At 33.2% G+C, this 15,174-nt stretch overlaps 1 protein-coding gene across 9 annotated transcripts in view; it reads right to left on the reverse strand.

Annotated features, from left to right (window-relative positions):
• Positions 1–15,174, reverse strand: part of ATP8B4 (ATPase phospholipid transporting 8B4 (putative)) — a 355,835-nt gene that overhangs the window by 254,371 nt on the left and 86,290 nt on the right. For all 9 annotated transcript variants that reach the window (XM_023499838.2, XM_012545505.3, XM_023499883.2 and 6 more), the window contains one exon: positions 10,300–10,358. In XM_023499838.2, coding sequence (XP_023355606.1) covers positions 10,300–10,358 — 59 coding nt within the window. The remainder of the gene's footprint in view (positions 1–10,299; positions 10,359–15,174) is intronic.

The following is a 15,174-nucleotide window of genomic DNA, read 5'->3' on the forward strand; positions in this document are numbered from 1 at the left end:
ATTGTAAGGAATAATTCTTTTTACACTGTTATTATTGAAATGTAGCTTAGCTCCAAACACCTTTGTTCAGTGCTTTTCCACTATAGGAACTCATCGGGAATGTAATGTAATGGAACAACCTTTTATTAAGTTCCATCTGTGTGTCAATGACTATATGAAATGCTGAGAAAACAAAGAAGGGCACAAACAGGGCGACAAGTTGGTACAGTGACTAGAGCACTGGGCCCAAAGTTGTGGACACAGAAAGATTTGCCCTATAATGGAACATTTCCTCTCTTCCTTCAAAATAGCTTTCAATGTTACTTTTTATGGGAAGCCTTTCCCAATATTCCCAATTACTAGGCTACTCCCTCCCTATTTATTTTGTATTGAAGTACCCTGTCTTTATTCTCTTTATATTTATTCTATGCAAACATACATATGATCACACATGTCCGCCATTAGAATATTAGCTCCTTGAAAATCAGGATGGTTTCATCTAACAGAAATATTCCAGAGCCAGCTCCTATTGTTAAATTTTCATTGTGACCATTTACATTTCAGCAATCAGCAATTACAACTCACAGTTTGATTTGTTGTTTCTTTATTGCCTAAACTTAAGAAAGTAATGGCAAAAATGTTAATAATACAAAACTTAAAAGTCTGTCATGAATATATTTACTAGCACAATCCTGGAAATGTAACTTCTGTATAAAGTGTAGTGCCCAGCTTCTAACAGGCACTTAAATGCTTGTTGGTTGATTGATGGATTGAAGGGAGTAAATAGTTAATTAGCCCTGGTTCCAGTTTTCCTAGGCCCCTTCCAACTTCACTGTCTATGTATATACTAGACCTTGAATTAAAACAGAACTTTTAGTGCGGGAATAAGTACCACAATTGCCTTGTGGTTGGCAGTAAAATATTCCAGTTGTCTTTTGGAACACAAAACATTTTCATCACGCATTTCCTTATTCAGGACATTCACAACCACTACTGACACTAGCAGCAATTCCCCCTCCCCCATTCCCACCCTCAAAAAAGAACAATTATTCTTCATTGGAAAAAGAGAAAAGTAAGTTTTCAACTTAGTAGACTTTGTTATTTTGTAAAATAAAAAAATAAATACCTCCAGCATTCAGGCTTCAAACAATTCAGTGAAAGAAAAGTTCCACCTAGAGATACTCTTCATAGGAAAAGGCATTTAGAGCTTATTTAAGTAAGAAATTTTTCCTGAGAAAGTCAAAACTAACTCAGCATCAATCCATTAACTGAGGTGAGTATTCAGTCGCATCCAGAATTTCACACTCACAATAATAAGTAAACACAGACATCAATGCTGCGTGATAGAACAAAACTTGGGTCCAAATCACAAGGTTTTCATGAAACTTGAAGCATATTTTATTAGTGATATTAAACCAGTTTCAGCTCAGGTAAATCTTCTTTTCAATGGCTTTCTTTATGTAGCTTAAGAGATAAAGACATTTCACCTTGAAACAAGATAATGCATAAACTTCTCCCTACCTTATTTCAGTCATAAAAAAAAATTGGTGCTAGATGTCCACAGTGATTTAATTAATCACTCCCATCTTACCAATTCCTTTCTCTTTCTCCCTCAGTCCATCATTAGAGAATGGGGGGGAGGATGACACAAAAACCGAGTACAAAATCTAAGGCCTTCACACACAATTTCAATTTAAGCTCTGGCTGGTTTCACTGGCAGTATGAAAATGTCAAGTTAAGCTTCAGATCAGAAAACAAAGGAATCATAGAAGAAATTCCAAAAGAAAAAAAAAAAGGCCTTTAAAAGGGACATTTTTATCCATATGCAGAAATCTGTTTGTTTATTGAAAGTATTGTAATAGGACAATTACCGCAGTGCTTTTTTCTATCATTTTTCTCTATCATTAAAATGTAATTCATTAAAATTTGCTAAACTTACATACCTGTCTGGACCTTTGTAATGGGTTCATCATATTATTTAGTCTGCTTAGCTAATACATGGTTCTCCAAACTAGAAAATGATCATATGACCATCATTTACAAATTGGCAAATCTTCAAATTAAGACCATAATATATTACAATATTCAAATGTAAGATACTCTTGCTATTATTCTCACATTAGCCTGGGGAAATGCCCACTTTTTTTCCTCCAAACAAAATAATAAGTGATCTAGCAGCTAAAGAGTGGGCCTTGAAGTGAAAAAGACCTAGATTGAGGTACAACTCTCATACATATTAGCTGTAGGTCTTTGGCAACACATTTAATCTCTCAGTGTCCCCAAGCAATTCTGTAAGACTATAAATTGCAGGCCAATTGCAGGTCTATATTAATAGAGGGAATTTATCCCTGGGGTTCCCTACTCAAATGAAATGATAAGTATAGGCCAAAATAAAGGGTTGCATTGGCCTCATATGCTGGCCAAAGGAAATACAAATGAACTTAGAATCTTTTAAAAAGATGTGTACACAAGCTGAAAGTAATGACAGACAACGGAGAATAAGTACAAAATCTGTCAAGATTGCATAGAAACAGTCATTATTATTGAATCTCAAAAGAAGTTAAAAGCTAAGGATTCCATTAAGATAATATTTAGCTTTCTTGGAGGAAAGAGAAAGATCAAAGAAGGGATACCTGCTCAAAGTAAAGGAGACGATGGAAACAGATGACAAACAGAAAACAACTCTTATGTTTTCATTTTCTCTGCCAAGAAGAATAATCTGTAAACTAGAAAAGTAAGGACAAAAATAGCTAGTAATCATTACCTCTTCATAAGCAGGGAGATAGTAAGATACCAGCTACCTGCTCTTGACAAGTTCAAATAACCAGGCCAAGATGAACTATATCACAGACATTAAAAATATTGGCAAGTGTCAGTCAATCAATAAATACTTCTATGTGTGTAGGCTGAACAACTGTTGGTCATATTTAAAAGGTTTTCAGAAATGACCAAAATGGAGAGAAAGTTATCTTGATTTTCAAAAACAACAATAGGATGATGTCTGAAAATTATTGACCAGGAAACTCGATCTATATTTCTAGCAAAATTCTGGAATATATACTAAACAAATACTTAAGAATTGTCTTGACAAGGAATTGGTGATCACAAAAAGACAGCAAGATTTCATCCAGAATAAATGTAATAATAATAATAATAATAATAACAATGATAGTAGCATTTACATACTGCCTTCCAGTTTGTAGATGTTATGTCATTTTATCCTTACAACTCTGGAAGATAGATACTATTATTACCCTCCATTTGACAGAAAAGGAAACCAAGGTACAGAGAGATTAATTGACTTGCTAAGAGTCACATAGCTAGTTCTGAAACTGGATTTTTAACTCGGGTCTTCTTGACTCCAAGTCCAGTGCTCTATCCATTATACCATCAAATTACTTCTTATTACATGGACACTAGATTGAAACATCAGAAGAATTCCATAGATAAAGTCTGTCTAGATCCTATAGTCTATTCAATCAAGCATTTGACTTGGATAATCTTTAGAGAAAGATCTCTATTTAGTCAAACATTTGACAAACTCTTTCATGCTATTCTTGGGGGATGAGGGGGAGAGATGAAAATATGTGGCCTAGAAGATGAATCAGCTGGATCTGTAACTGTTTAAATGTTAAGATACAAAGAGCATTCATCCTGGATCAATGTTAACTTGGAAAGAGGTCTTTAGTGAAGTGCCCCACAGATCTATATCAGACTCTGAGTTATTTAATATTTTAATCAAAATTTGGATAAAAGCATAACTGAAATGCTTATCATGTCTGATGAAGACACATATCTCAGAGGGATAGTTAATTTCTTGGTAGATCAAGTCAAGATCTAAAATGATCATGGCTTGTTCATCTTAAATGGGTTAAAAAAAATCAATTCCATATGTCCTAGATAGGAAAGATATGGCTATATCACATTTCATTTTAAAAGATCTGACAGTTTTAGCAGATTAAAACCTTAATATAAATTATTAGTACAAGATGGCAGTCAAAAAAATCAAATGCCATCTCAGGTTGCATTAAGAAAGGACAGTATACTGTGCAAAAGAAATGACAGTCCCTCGATAATCTGCCTTAGTCAGACCATATTTACAATATTAGTTTCAGTTCTGGACATCACATTTTATGCAGAATATTGATAAAGTGGAGAACATCCAGAGGAAAGCAATCCCAACTATAAATGATCTCCTATTGGTGAACTTAAAGGCTTGGAGCATTTAAACTGAAGACTGAAGGAGGCCATGATAGTCATCATTAAGCATCTGAAAGGTGTCACCTGAAAGGATTTGACCTCTCCTGGAGGGGAAAACTAAGAGCTATACACAGATATTGAGAAGAGACTAATATCTGCCTGATTTTTTTTTTTAAGTGTTCCTAACAGCTATCTCAAAGCTGAATCAACTGCTGGGAAAGGTAATGCTTTTCTCCTCCTTCAAAGAAGCCTCCCAGCCCAAAGGCTAGATACATATTTGTTAGATATATTCAGAAGACTAGACTAAATGACCTCTGAATTCCCTCTTGTGAAATTCAGTTATTCTCTGACCCTTAACAAGTCACTTCAGCCTCTATAAAATGGTGATAATAATGTTTGTATGTTGTACCCCACTGGCTTGTAGTAAAGATCACATCAAATAATTCAATTAATCAGATATAGTAAGTAAGAGCTTACTGGGTACAAAACACTGTTTAAGATTTTAGGGATATAAAGAAACAATGGAAAATATTTACTACTTTAGGACCAAAGATTTTGAGCTGAAAGGGACCTCAAAGGCCATTTATTTAAATCCCTTCCTTTTTCAGTTAAGGAAACAGGCCGAGAGTGTAAATCATTTGTCCAAGGTTACACAGGTATGTAAGCAGAGTAAGAAATCAAATTCAGGTCTCCTGACTTTGCCAAGTTCTATACTCTTTCCATTCTATTATATTGCCTTCAAGGAGTTTACAATCTATTCTGTTCTTTTACATATATGTGTGTATACACATGTATAGACATACACATATGTATGAATATATACACATATATGTTGTGTATAAAGTGTTATATAAATCTGATCTATTCTTGTAATGGTACTCTTTACTATTATAATTATTTATAGTCAATGGAGAAAAGCTATTTCCTCTACATGCAGTTCAGTTGTTTTTCAGTTATGGCCAATTCTTCATAAGCCTGTTTGGGGTTTTCTTGGCAAAGATTCTAGAGTAATTTGCCATTTCCTTCTCATTTTACAGATGAGGAAATTGAGGCAAAATTAACAGGGTCACATAGCTGGTAAGTGTCTAAGGCCAGACTTTTGGGTTTTTTTTAAAGCTTTATATTTTTAAAACATATGATAGATAATTCTGAACATTCACTTTTGCAAAACCTTGTGTTCCAAGTTTTTTTTCTCTCTCCCTTCTCTCTGTCTCCTCCCTTAGATGGCAAGTAATCCAATATATGTTAAACTTGTGCGATTCTTCTATACATATTTCCACATTTATCATGCTGCACAAGAAAAACCAGATCAAAATGGAGAAAAAATGAGAAAGAAAATAAAATGCTAGCAAACAACAGCAAAAAAGGTGAAAATACTGTATTGTGATCCACATTCAGTCCCCGTATTCCTCTCTCTAGATGCAAGATGGCTCTCTTCATCACAAGATCATTAGAATTGGTCTGAATCACCTCGCTATTGAAAAAAGCCAAGTCCATCAGAATTGATCGTCACATAATCTTGTTGTGCACAATGTTCTCTTGGTTCTACTTGATTCACTTAGCATCAGTTTATGTAAACTTCTCCAGGTGAGGCCAGATTTTAATTCAGGAAGATGAGTCTTCCTGATTCCAGGACAGTCATTCTATTCTATCTTCTGTCTAGACCTAGCTAGATCCTAGTAGCACCTCGCTATTCTTTCCTCTATATAGTCTGAGGGACAATAATTGTTGTCTCTCTATAAAACAGAATGGAAATGGTGCTGTCTGTGACAGTTTTCTTAGATGGTTATCTAGTGGTTTGTGTGTACTTGTCACATTTCCCCAATAAGACTGCAAATTCCTTTAATGCCAACTGGGACTATGCTTCATATTTTATACAGTGTGTGTGTGTGTGTGTGTATGTATATATATATATATGTATGTATATATACATATGATACAGTATATTATTTATAAATATAGCATTGTATAAATTACTAGCAGAGTTCTGGGCCTATAACAGGCTTTCAATAAATACTTATTAAATAACATTGATAAATACTTCTTAAATTGAAAATAATATAAAAATAAAAGTTCACCTTTTAAAACTACATGACTTATCATGGCTAAGTATGAGTTCATCTTCTCTTCAGTCCAGAGTCTATAATGATCATTTAGATGGCTTAACTTAAAGCAAGACATTTGCAAATGGAAATTTACCCCAAAGTTAAATTGAATTGAGCATGGAGAAAAAACTACAGCTACAAAATGACCCAGTAAAATTTAGAATTTTGTCAAATTATTTAGCATTATCTATTCAGACAGTCCATTCTCTTCCTCATACCCATTAGCAGAAAAACTAGTGAAAGTTTATTTCAATAAAATAAAAATACCTTTCTCTCAACGCATCATCTCATCTAGAAAATTCAGAAAAATGCTATTCTCTGGAAAACATTAAAAAGAAGTTCTGCCTATTTATGTTTCTAACCTCAAATATGTCTTGCTCACATCAATGGCAGCTTTGTGGCATTTGGTCTATAATAGCATTCCAATTACAGCAGTGTGGAACTAAGTGGAATCATAGACTCATGGAAACAAGATGGGAAGGAAGGTCCTACTTTACCTACTGCATCCCTCTGTCTCCTTCTAGTGATGACTTAAACCAGTATTCCCATAACTTCAAAAAAGCTAATAATCTCCTCCTACATTTTTGAATATATAAACAATGATATAATAAAAGGTATTGAAATTAGATAGGTAAGGTCAGTGCCATAACTAGTCATGTTTTTAAATGTTCATAAAATCAGGGTCTTTTTGTAAGCCCACAGCCTAGTGGTTACCCTTACTGAATTTTCTTTCTTCAATACGTGTATACACACAGTCACATACCCTGCAAAAATCTCTAAGGTCGCTTCTAACTCTAAATCCTTGAGGAAGAAACTTTAACAGAAGTATAGAATTACAAAATACTAAAAGATAACTTTTAGAAACTCTAATCCAAATCTAAATCTCTGTTATTTATATTCTATGTGACATTGGACAAGCAAGTCATTTTGCTTCCCTAAAAATGTCATAAAATGACAATTTTGAACCAGATAATCTGGAAGTTCTATAAATCCTATGATATATGTATTCATATACACTTATACAAACATACACATACAAATCAACAAAAAGGTTCCTCAAAGTCAATTGCCATATTTTTATTAAACTGAGGACAGAAAGAAATAGATAATAGAGATAATAGAAAATAGAGATATGAGAGGGAGAGAGAATATCCAGATATTATAAGTATGGATACTTTTTTTTAATATGTGGATATATTCTTAAGCAACAGCCAACTTTTTATTCAGAAGAATTTTTGCCAATCTTTATTTTTAAAAGTGGGACCTGATTGTCTGTGTCTTGGTAATGTGATTCACCAAGCCAGGTTATGTGGTCCAGTAAAGAGAAGTGTGAAATGAGATGAAAAACCACTTTGAAACAGTTGGGGTTGGTGGTTTTTCCGTTAAATCCTATAAATGCTAGTAAACTTGTCCAACTGCTTGATTTATGAATTACTTTCACAAACCACTTGCAAATTCCATTTCAATTTTTCTGTCTCCTTGTCCTTTTAAAAATCAACTTTTAGAAGGTCATAGACTTAAAGGTAAAAGATCTATTCAAGCCTTAGTTCTACCCCATCTAAATAAAGGTGAGGAGTTAACTCCCAAAAGTCTAATTAAATTGCTGAAAGCCCCACAGACCAAAAGTAGCAGAACTAGTGTTCACATCTAGGTTTCTACCTCTAAATCCAGCATTCTTTTCATCTATGCCCAGCACTGCTCCAACCATCCTTCCCCTCATTCTGTTTCTTTCCTTCCTTCTTTATTTATTTTAAAATTTTAAAATGTAAATATATTAGAGATACTTTAAAATTCAATTTCATTTTTCCCCTTGGGCCTTAATTTTAATTCTCTCTTCATTCTAACTTCTAATTATACAGGATTGGGTTACTCATCCATTTTAACTATTTCAGTGAAATAAAGATGGGGGGGCAGTCAAGTTTGTGTGGCTTCACTGAAATTCTTTCCATGTAGTAAATGGGAAAAAGGAATTAATTTATAGTATATTGAAATCTTCTAGTCTTAGAGCATGTATAATAAAATGAAGCAAACAATTAGAATTTTATTGAGAGCTTTGATCATAGAAATGTATCATTTTAAAAAACATTTTAAAATAATTATTTGTAAAAGATCAAGTTTATCTCCATCTTGTACCTCAGAAGGCATTTTCCTTCTTTCTTTGAAGAGATGGGGGGACTAAGTGTACAGCACTGCTTAAAATGTCAACTTTAATTGATGTGTTGATTAGTTCTTCCTGGACTGTTTGTGTTTCCTTTTTTTAAAAATTCTTTGATAAAAGAGGTAGCTCTATTGGAAGATAAAGATGACATTAAAAAAAAATCAAAGATGTCAATAAAAATAAAACTTTTCAAAGGAAAGACTTGTAATTCAGAGGCTAAAACAGAAACTAAAAACAGACATTCCCAATTAAGGCAATTGGGAACCAGGCAAACTCTTAGCCAAGAAATAGCACTACTTAAGCAAGTCAGATACAGAAAAGATAAACTGTGGTCGCTAGTGTTTTTGTTTTTGTTTTAATTTTTAAATCCAGAAAAGGAAAAGAAAAAAGTTGATGGAAAGTGCTGACCAAGATCCAGGAAATATTCATGCTCCTATAGATGAATTATCTTTAAAAGAAATATATATACTTACTCTTACAGAACTCCAAAAAACTTCCCCAATCACTGACAACGCTCAAAACAAGAGGAATTTTTTTTTGTATTTTCTAAAGATCTCTGACAAATAGTTACTATGGAGATGTCCCAAGACCAAAAAATGCAGAAGCTAACAGCCAGACCCATAACAAATGCAGGTTTCTGGCACTTTCTGTAACTAATTCCAGCTTGTCATACAGCTTGTCCTCATCTCTACTGGACCGTCAGTGCACAAATGGCTCTAGCTTTGGGCAAGAGGACTGACAGGATGTCAGCAATATACTTCTCAAGAACAAAAAGAAAACCTTAAAATGTCCTTCATATTGGGAATTAAAGCAGGCCTGGTATATATTGTAATATTTTGACATTCAGAGAGTTCCAGAGACAAAAATTCTTTCATTTCAAACTTCATGGATTTTTCAAATTTGAAAAACTATTATATACATATATGTGTATATGTATGCATATGAACAGCAGTTCTAAAATTTCCTTGATACTGTGCTCCTATTCTTTCCCACTCTGTTCTTCTCCTTTTTTGTTGCCATATTCCTTGAATGAGTAACTAAACAATCATCCATTTCTTTAATACTTATTCCTTCTGTAACCTCTTAAAACCTGATTTTCACCCCCTCACTCCAACCCCAAAAACTATCTTTAAAATAGTCTCTTGAATAGTACTAATGACCTGACAGTTAAACCCAGTCAACTTTTCTCAGATCTCATCTTCAGGGATGCCTTTCTGGCATTTGACTCAGTTGATCATATTGTCCTTCAAATTATCAGAGGAAAACAAGGAAGAGGAGGAGGAGGAGAAGGAAGAGAAGGAAAAGAAGGAGGAGGAGGAGAAGGAAAAGAAGGAGGAGGTGGAGGAGGAGAAGGAAAAGAAGGAGGAGGAGGAGGAGGAGGAGGAGAAGGAGGAAGAGGAGGAGGAGGAGGAGGAAGAGGAGGAGGAGGAGGAGGAGGAGGAGGAGGAGGAGGAGGAGGAGGACGACGACGACGACGACAATGTAGTGTAATGGATAAGGACTGACAGGACTGACATCATAGCTGGGAAAACCTAGGTTCAAATACTACTTCTGACATTAGAGCTGTATAAACCTGGGCAAATCATTTAATCTCTCTCTCTCCTTTAGGAAACTCTCTAAAAACCGTAAATTGCAGAAATGATGACCCATGTTGATAAAAGGAATTTTATCATCTGTGAGTTTTGTATGCCAAAGAAATCATAGATTCTGTCCCTAAACCTATCTTATTCCATTAAGACAATAATAAGAAGGAAAAAAATGTTACTGAAACTTTTAAAGTTCTGGGCAGATGAGGATTGCTATCATCCTCAAGTTAAAAGACAGTATATGTAACAGTTTAATATGAATATCACTTACCGCATATTGAAACTTTTCATTGAATTCACGATCATTGGCTTTTACTCTTCTTTCTGTTTCTAAAGAGAGATTTAAAAATTCGATATGAAATAAAATTCAACTGGCAAAAAAGTACACTATCATTGGGCTTATGTCTCTTAGGGGACTAAGATTATATTCAAGATTGCAATGAAATATTTCCTTCAAAGCAGGAATAAGGATGTTTGTTCTTTTTAGCCTAAATTTCAGAATATATATTGCTGCAGTCTTAAAATGAAAAAATATTAAATAATTGCTCATTTTTTCTGGTGACTAGTTGACAAAACATCACATGCCTCCAGTTTTTAAGTTCTACCAGCCTTCTTCTCAGCCTCAAAATATTCATAAGAGAAAAGTGGCCTTGAAAGACAATTTCCAGGAAGCCAACTTCTATCTGAAAAAGTCATGGCATCTCTATGGGAAATATGAATGAAGGGGATTGTGATATATTAGGAGTCAGTGATAGTGAACAAACTGCTAAAAGAGTTCTACATAGAAGACTGAAAAATTTTTACTTGCTGTGATTACCACCTGATAAATAAGGGAAAGCAATAAAAGTCATAATGCATTATAGAAATGACCTTGAAGCTAGAAAACCCTGGTTTCAAAGCCCACCCTTGATACATATTGATTTTATGATTCTGGGCAAATTGCTTAAACTTTCAGTGCTCTTGGCAACTCAAAAATTATAAATTACAAAAAAAATTGTAGAAAGACCTACATTTGTGGTTAGAGTTTCTTCACCCAAGAGTCTACAGAAATAAATAAAATCATATATCCACTCTCTAGAATACCACAGAATTTCAGAATCATAGTTAATAATCAATAAACATTTATTAAATGCTTACTATGTGCCAGACAATGTGTAAGAACTGGAAACACAAAAGGAGGCAAAAGGCATTCCTTCTCCTGAAGAAGCTCACATTCTAACAGATTAGAGTTGAATGCATGGAAATCAATGCCATTCTCTGTATCTATCAGATGCAGACCTAACTATAAGTGCTTTCTTTCTTTAATAATAGCTTTTTTATTTTCAAAATATATGCAAAGATAGTTTTCAACATTCACTCTTGCAAAAACTCTGTGCCTCAAATTTTTCTCCTTCCCTTTCCCCACCTCCTCCCCTTTCCCCACCTCCTCCCTTAAACAGCAAATAATCCAATAAATGTTAAACATGTACAATCCTTCTATTTCCACATTTATCATGCTGCACAAGGGAAATCAGATCAAAAAAAGGAAAAAAGAGAAAAAAAAAAAACAAAAGTGAAAAAACGGTGTGATCCACATTCAGTCCTGACAGCCTATTTCTGGATGCAGATGGCTCTCTCCATTATAAGTCTATTGGAATTACTCTAAATTGCCTCACTGTTGAAAAGAGCCAAGTCCATCAAAGTTGATCATCACATAGTCTTGTAAGTGTGTACAATGTTCTCTTAGTTCTGCTCACTTCAATTAGAATTAGATCATGTAAGTCTCTCCAGGCCTCTCTGAAATCGTTCTGCTGATCATTTCTTATAGAACAATAATATTCCATAACATTCATATACCATAACTTACTCAACCATTCCCCAGCTGATGGGCATCCACTCAGTTTCCAGTTTCTTGCCACTATAAAAAGGGCTACTGCAAACATTCTTACACATCTGGGTTCTTTTCTCTTTTTTATTATCTCTTTGGGATATAGACCCAGTAGAGACATTGCTGAATCAAAGGGTATGTACAGTTTGATAGCCCTTTGGGTATAGTTCCAAACAGCTCTCCAAAATGGTTGGATCAGTTCACAACTCCACCAACAATGTGTTAGTGTCTCAGTGTTCACACATTCCCTCCAACAATCATTATCTTTTCCTGTCATTTTAGCCAATCTAAGAAATGTGTAGTAGTATTTCAGAGTTGTCTTAATTTGCATTTCTCTGATCAACAGTGATTTAGAGCATTTTTTCATATAACTAGAAATAGTTTTAATTTCATCTGAAAATTGTCCATATGCTTTGACTATTTATCAATTGAAAAATGGCTTGTATTCTTACAAATTTGAGTCAATTCTCTATACATTTTGGAAATAAGGCCTTTATCAGAACCCTTGAATGTAAAGATTTTTTCCCCAATTTTCTGTTTTCCTTCTAATCTTGAGTGCATTGGTTTCACCTAGACAAAAAAAATTTTAATTTAATATAATTAAAATTATCCATTTTGTTTCATGCCACGCTCAATTTTTTTATCATAAATTCCTTTTCTCCACAGATCTGAGAGGTAGATTATCCTTTGTTATTCTATTTATTTATAGTATTACTCTTTATGTCTAAATCATGAATCTATTTCAACCTTATTTTGCTATAGAGTGTTAGGTGTTGGTCACACTATTTTCCAATTTTCCCAGCAATTTTTATCAGTGAGTTCTTATCTTAAAAGCTGGAATCTTTGGGTTTATTAAATACCAGATAACTATAGTCATTGACTATTGTGTCTTGTGAATTTAACATATTCCACTGATCAACTACTCTATTTCTTAGCCAGTACCAAATGATTTTGATGACCACTGCTTTATAATATAGGTTTTTTCAGCTAGGCTACCTTCATTTGCATTTTTTTATTAATTCCATTGAAATTCTTGAGCTTTTGTTCAAAGATGAACTTTGTTATTATTTTTTCTAGCTCTATAATTTCTTGGCAGTTTGATTGGTATGGCACTGAATAAGTAAATTAATTTAGATAGAATTGTCATTTTTATTATATTAGCTCAGCCTATCCAGGAGCACTTGATATTCTGAAGAAGACAATTCTTCAGAATTGTCTAAATCTGACTTTATTTATATAGAAAGAATTTTATAACTATGTTCATATAGTTCCTAACTTTGTCTTGGCAGGTAGACTTAAATATTTTATATTACGTACAGTTCTTTTAAATGTTATTTCTATTTGTATCTCTTACCGCTGGATTCTATTGGTAACATACACAAATGCTGATGATTTATGTGAATTTATTTTGTAACCACAACTTTGCTATAATTTATAAATGATTTATTAATCCTGTAATTTGCTTGGTTTTATTAATATCGCATATGAGCTATACATAAAATCAAACATAGAAACAGAATTACCAGTGAGTCCTAGAAGTTAGCAGGTCTTACAGCAAGGAAACTATGCCCATTTTTACGTAATTCATGTGCATATCTGCACATATACATCTTGCACTCATCGCACACATAAACTCACTCTGGCTCCTTCCCTTTCTCTCTCTAAATATAATTACATACATATATACATACATAAATATACATATACACTTATGTATTTATTTATATACATACACACATACATATACATATATACATATATATTTATTTATGTATATACACACATACTCAAAATTTAAATATGATGCCCATATACAAGCACACCTATTTACACATATGAAAGAAAAAGAAAACACTTTAAGGAAAACAAAGGTAGAAATCATGTAACAATCAGACTAGTAATTGAGAAGTTTGGTGAAAGAAGATGGATAGTTGGATACATAGGAAAGTATAGATGGGTGATCAGAAAAGCAATAACCAGATATTAATATTTAATTGTCATAGAAGACTAAATTGGGTATCTCACAAGGTTTCCCTTGCACAGCTCACTTTGCCAAATTATACAGATCCTTTCACATCTTTCACAAAAATAACATTCTTTTAAAAATTATTTAGTATTTTATTTTTCCCCAGTTACATGTAAAAACAATTTTAACTTTCATTTTTAAAACTTTGGGTTCCAAATTCTTTCCCTTTCTCTCTCCTTATGTCTCCTCCCATTGAGAAGAAAGAAAATTTGATATAGGTTATACATATTTAGTCATGCAAAGCATTTCCATATTATAGTCATATTGCAAAAGAAAATATAAACCAAACAAAACCCTAAAGAAAAATAAAAGGTTTTTTTTAAGTATGCTTCAATGTGCATTCAGATATTATCAGTTCTTTCTCTGGGGGATGGATAGCATTTTTTATCATAAGTCCTTCTGGATTGTCTTGAATCACTATATTGCTAAAAAATAGCTATTGTTCACAGCTGATTATCTTACAATATTTCTGTTACTTTGTACATAGTACATATCACTTTGCATCAGATCATGTAAGTCTTTCCAGGATTTTCTGAGAGTATCCTGCTCATCATTTCTTATAGCAAAATAGTTTTCCATGATCACACATCTTAATTGGTTCAGCAATTGCCCAATTGATAAATATCTCAATTTTTTATTTTTTACACCCAGAAAAGAGCTGCTATAAGTATTTTAGTACAGATAGATTCTTTTTCTTTTTGTTTTTTATCTCTTTTGGGATGCATATCTAGTAATAAATTCACTTGGTAAAACGATATGCATATTTTATAGCCCTTTGGGCATAGTTGTACTACAGAATGGCCGAATCAATTTCACAACTCCAATAGAGCATTTTTCCCACATTCCCTCCACCATTTGTCATTTTCTTTTTCTATCATATTAGCCATCCATCAGGTTTGAAGTAGTACCTTAGAATTATTTTAATTTGCATTTCTCCCATCAATAATGGATTGGATCATTTTTCATATGACTAAAGATAGTTTTGATTACTTCATCTGAAAACTATTCATATCTTTTAATCATTTATTAATTAGGAAATTACTCTTATTTTTATAAATTGGACTGTCTCTATATACAGTCCATAAATCATTTTGGGAAAGTTTTACTGTTAGTTACATAACAGTAGAAGATGAAAAAGAACCTAGAAAGAAGTGATGGGAGAAAGAAGAGATAGAAAAAACAATGAGTTTACAAACAGAGGTTCAAACAACAATCACTGATGTAGTATTCAATTTTCTTCCAAAATGGAAAAT

This window comes from Sarcophilus harrisii, chromosome 2 (assembly GCF_902635505.1).
Source record: "Sarcophilus harrisii chromosome 2, mSarHar1.11, whole genome shotgun sequence".
In the NCBI taxonomy this organism is placed as follows: domain Eukaryota; kingdom Metazoa; phylum Chordata; class Mammalia; order Dasyuromorphia; family Dasyuridae; genus Sarcophilus; species Sarcophilus harrisii.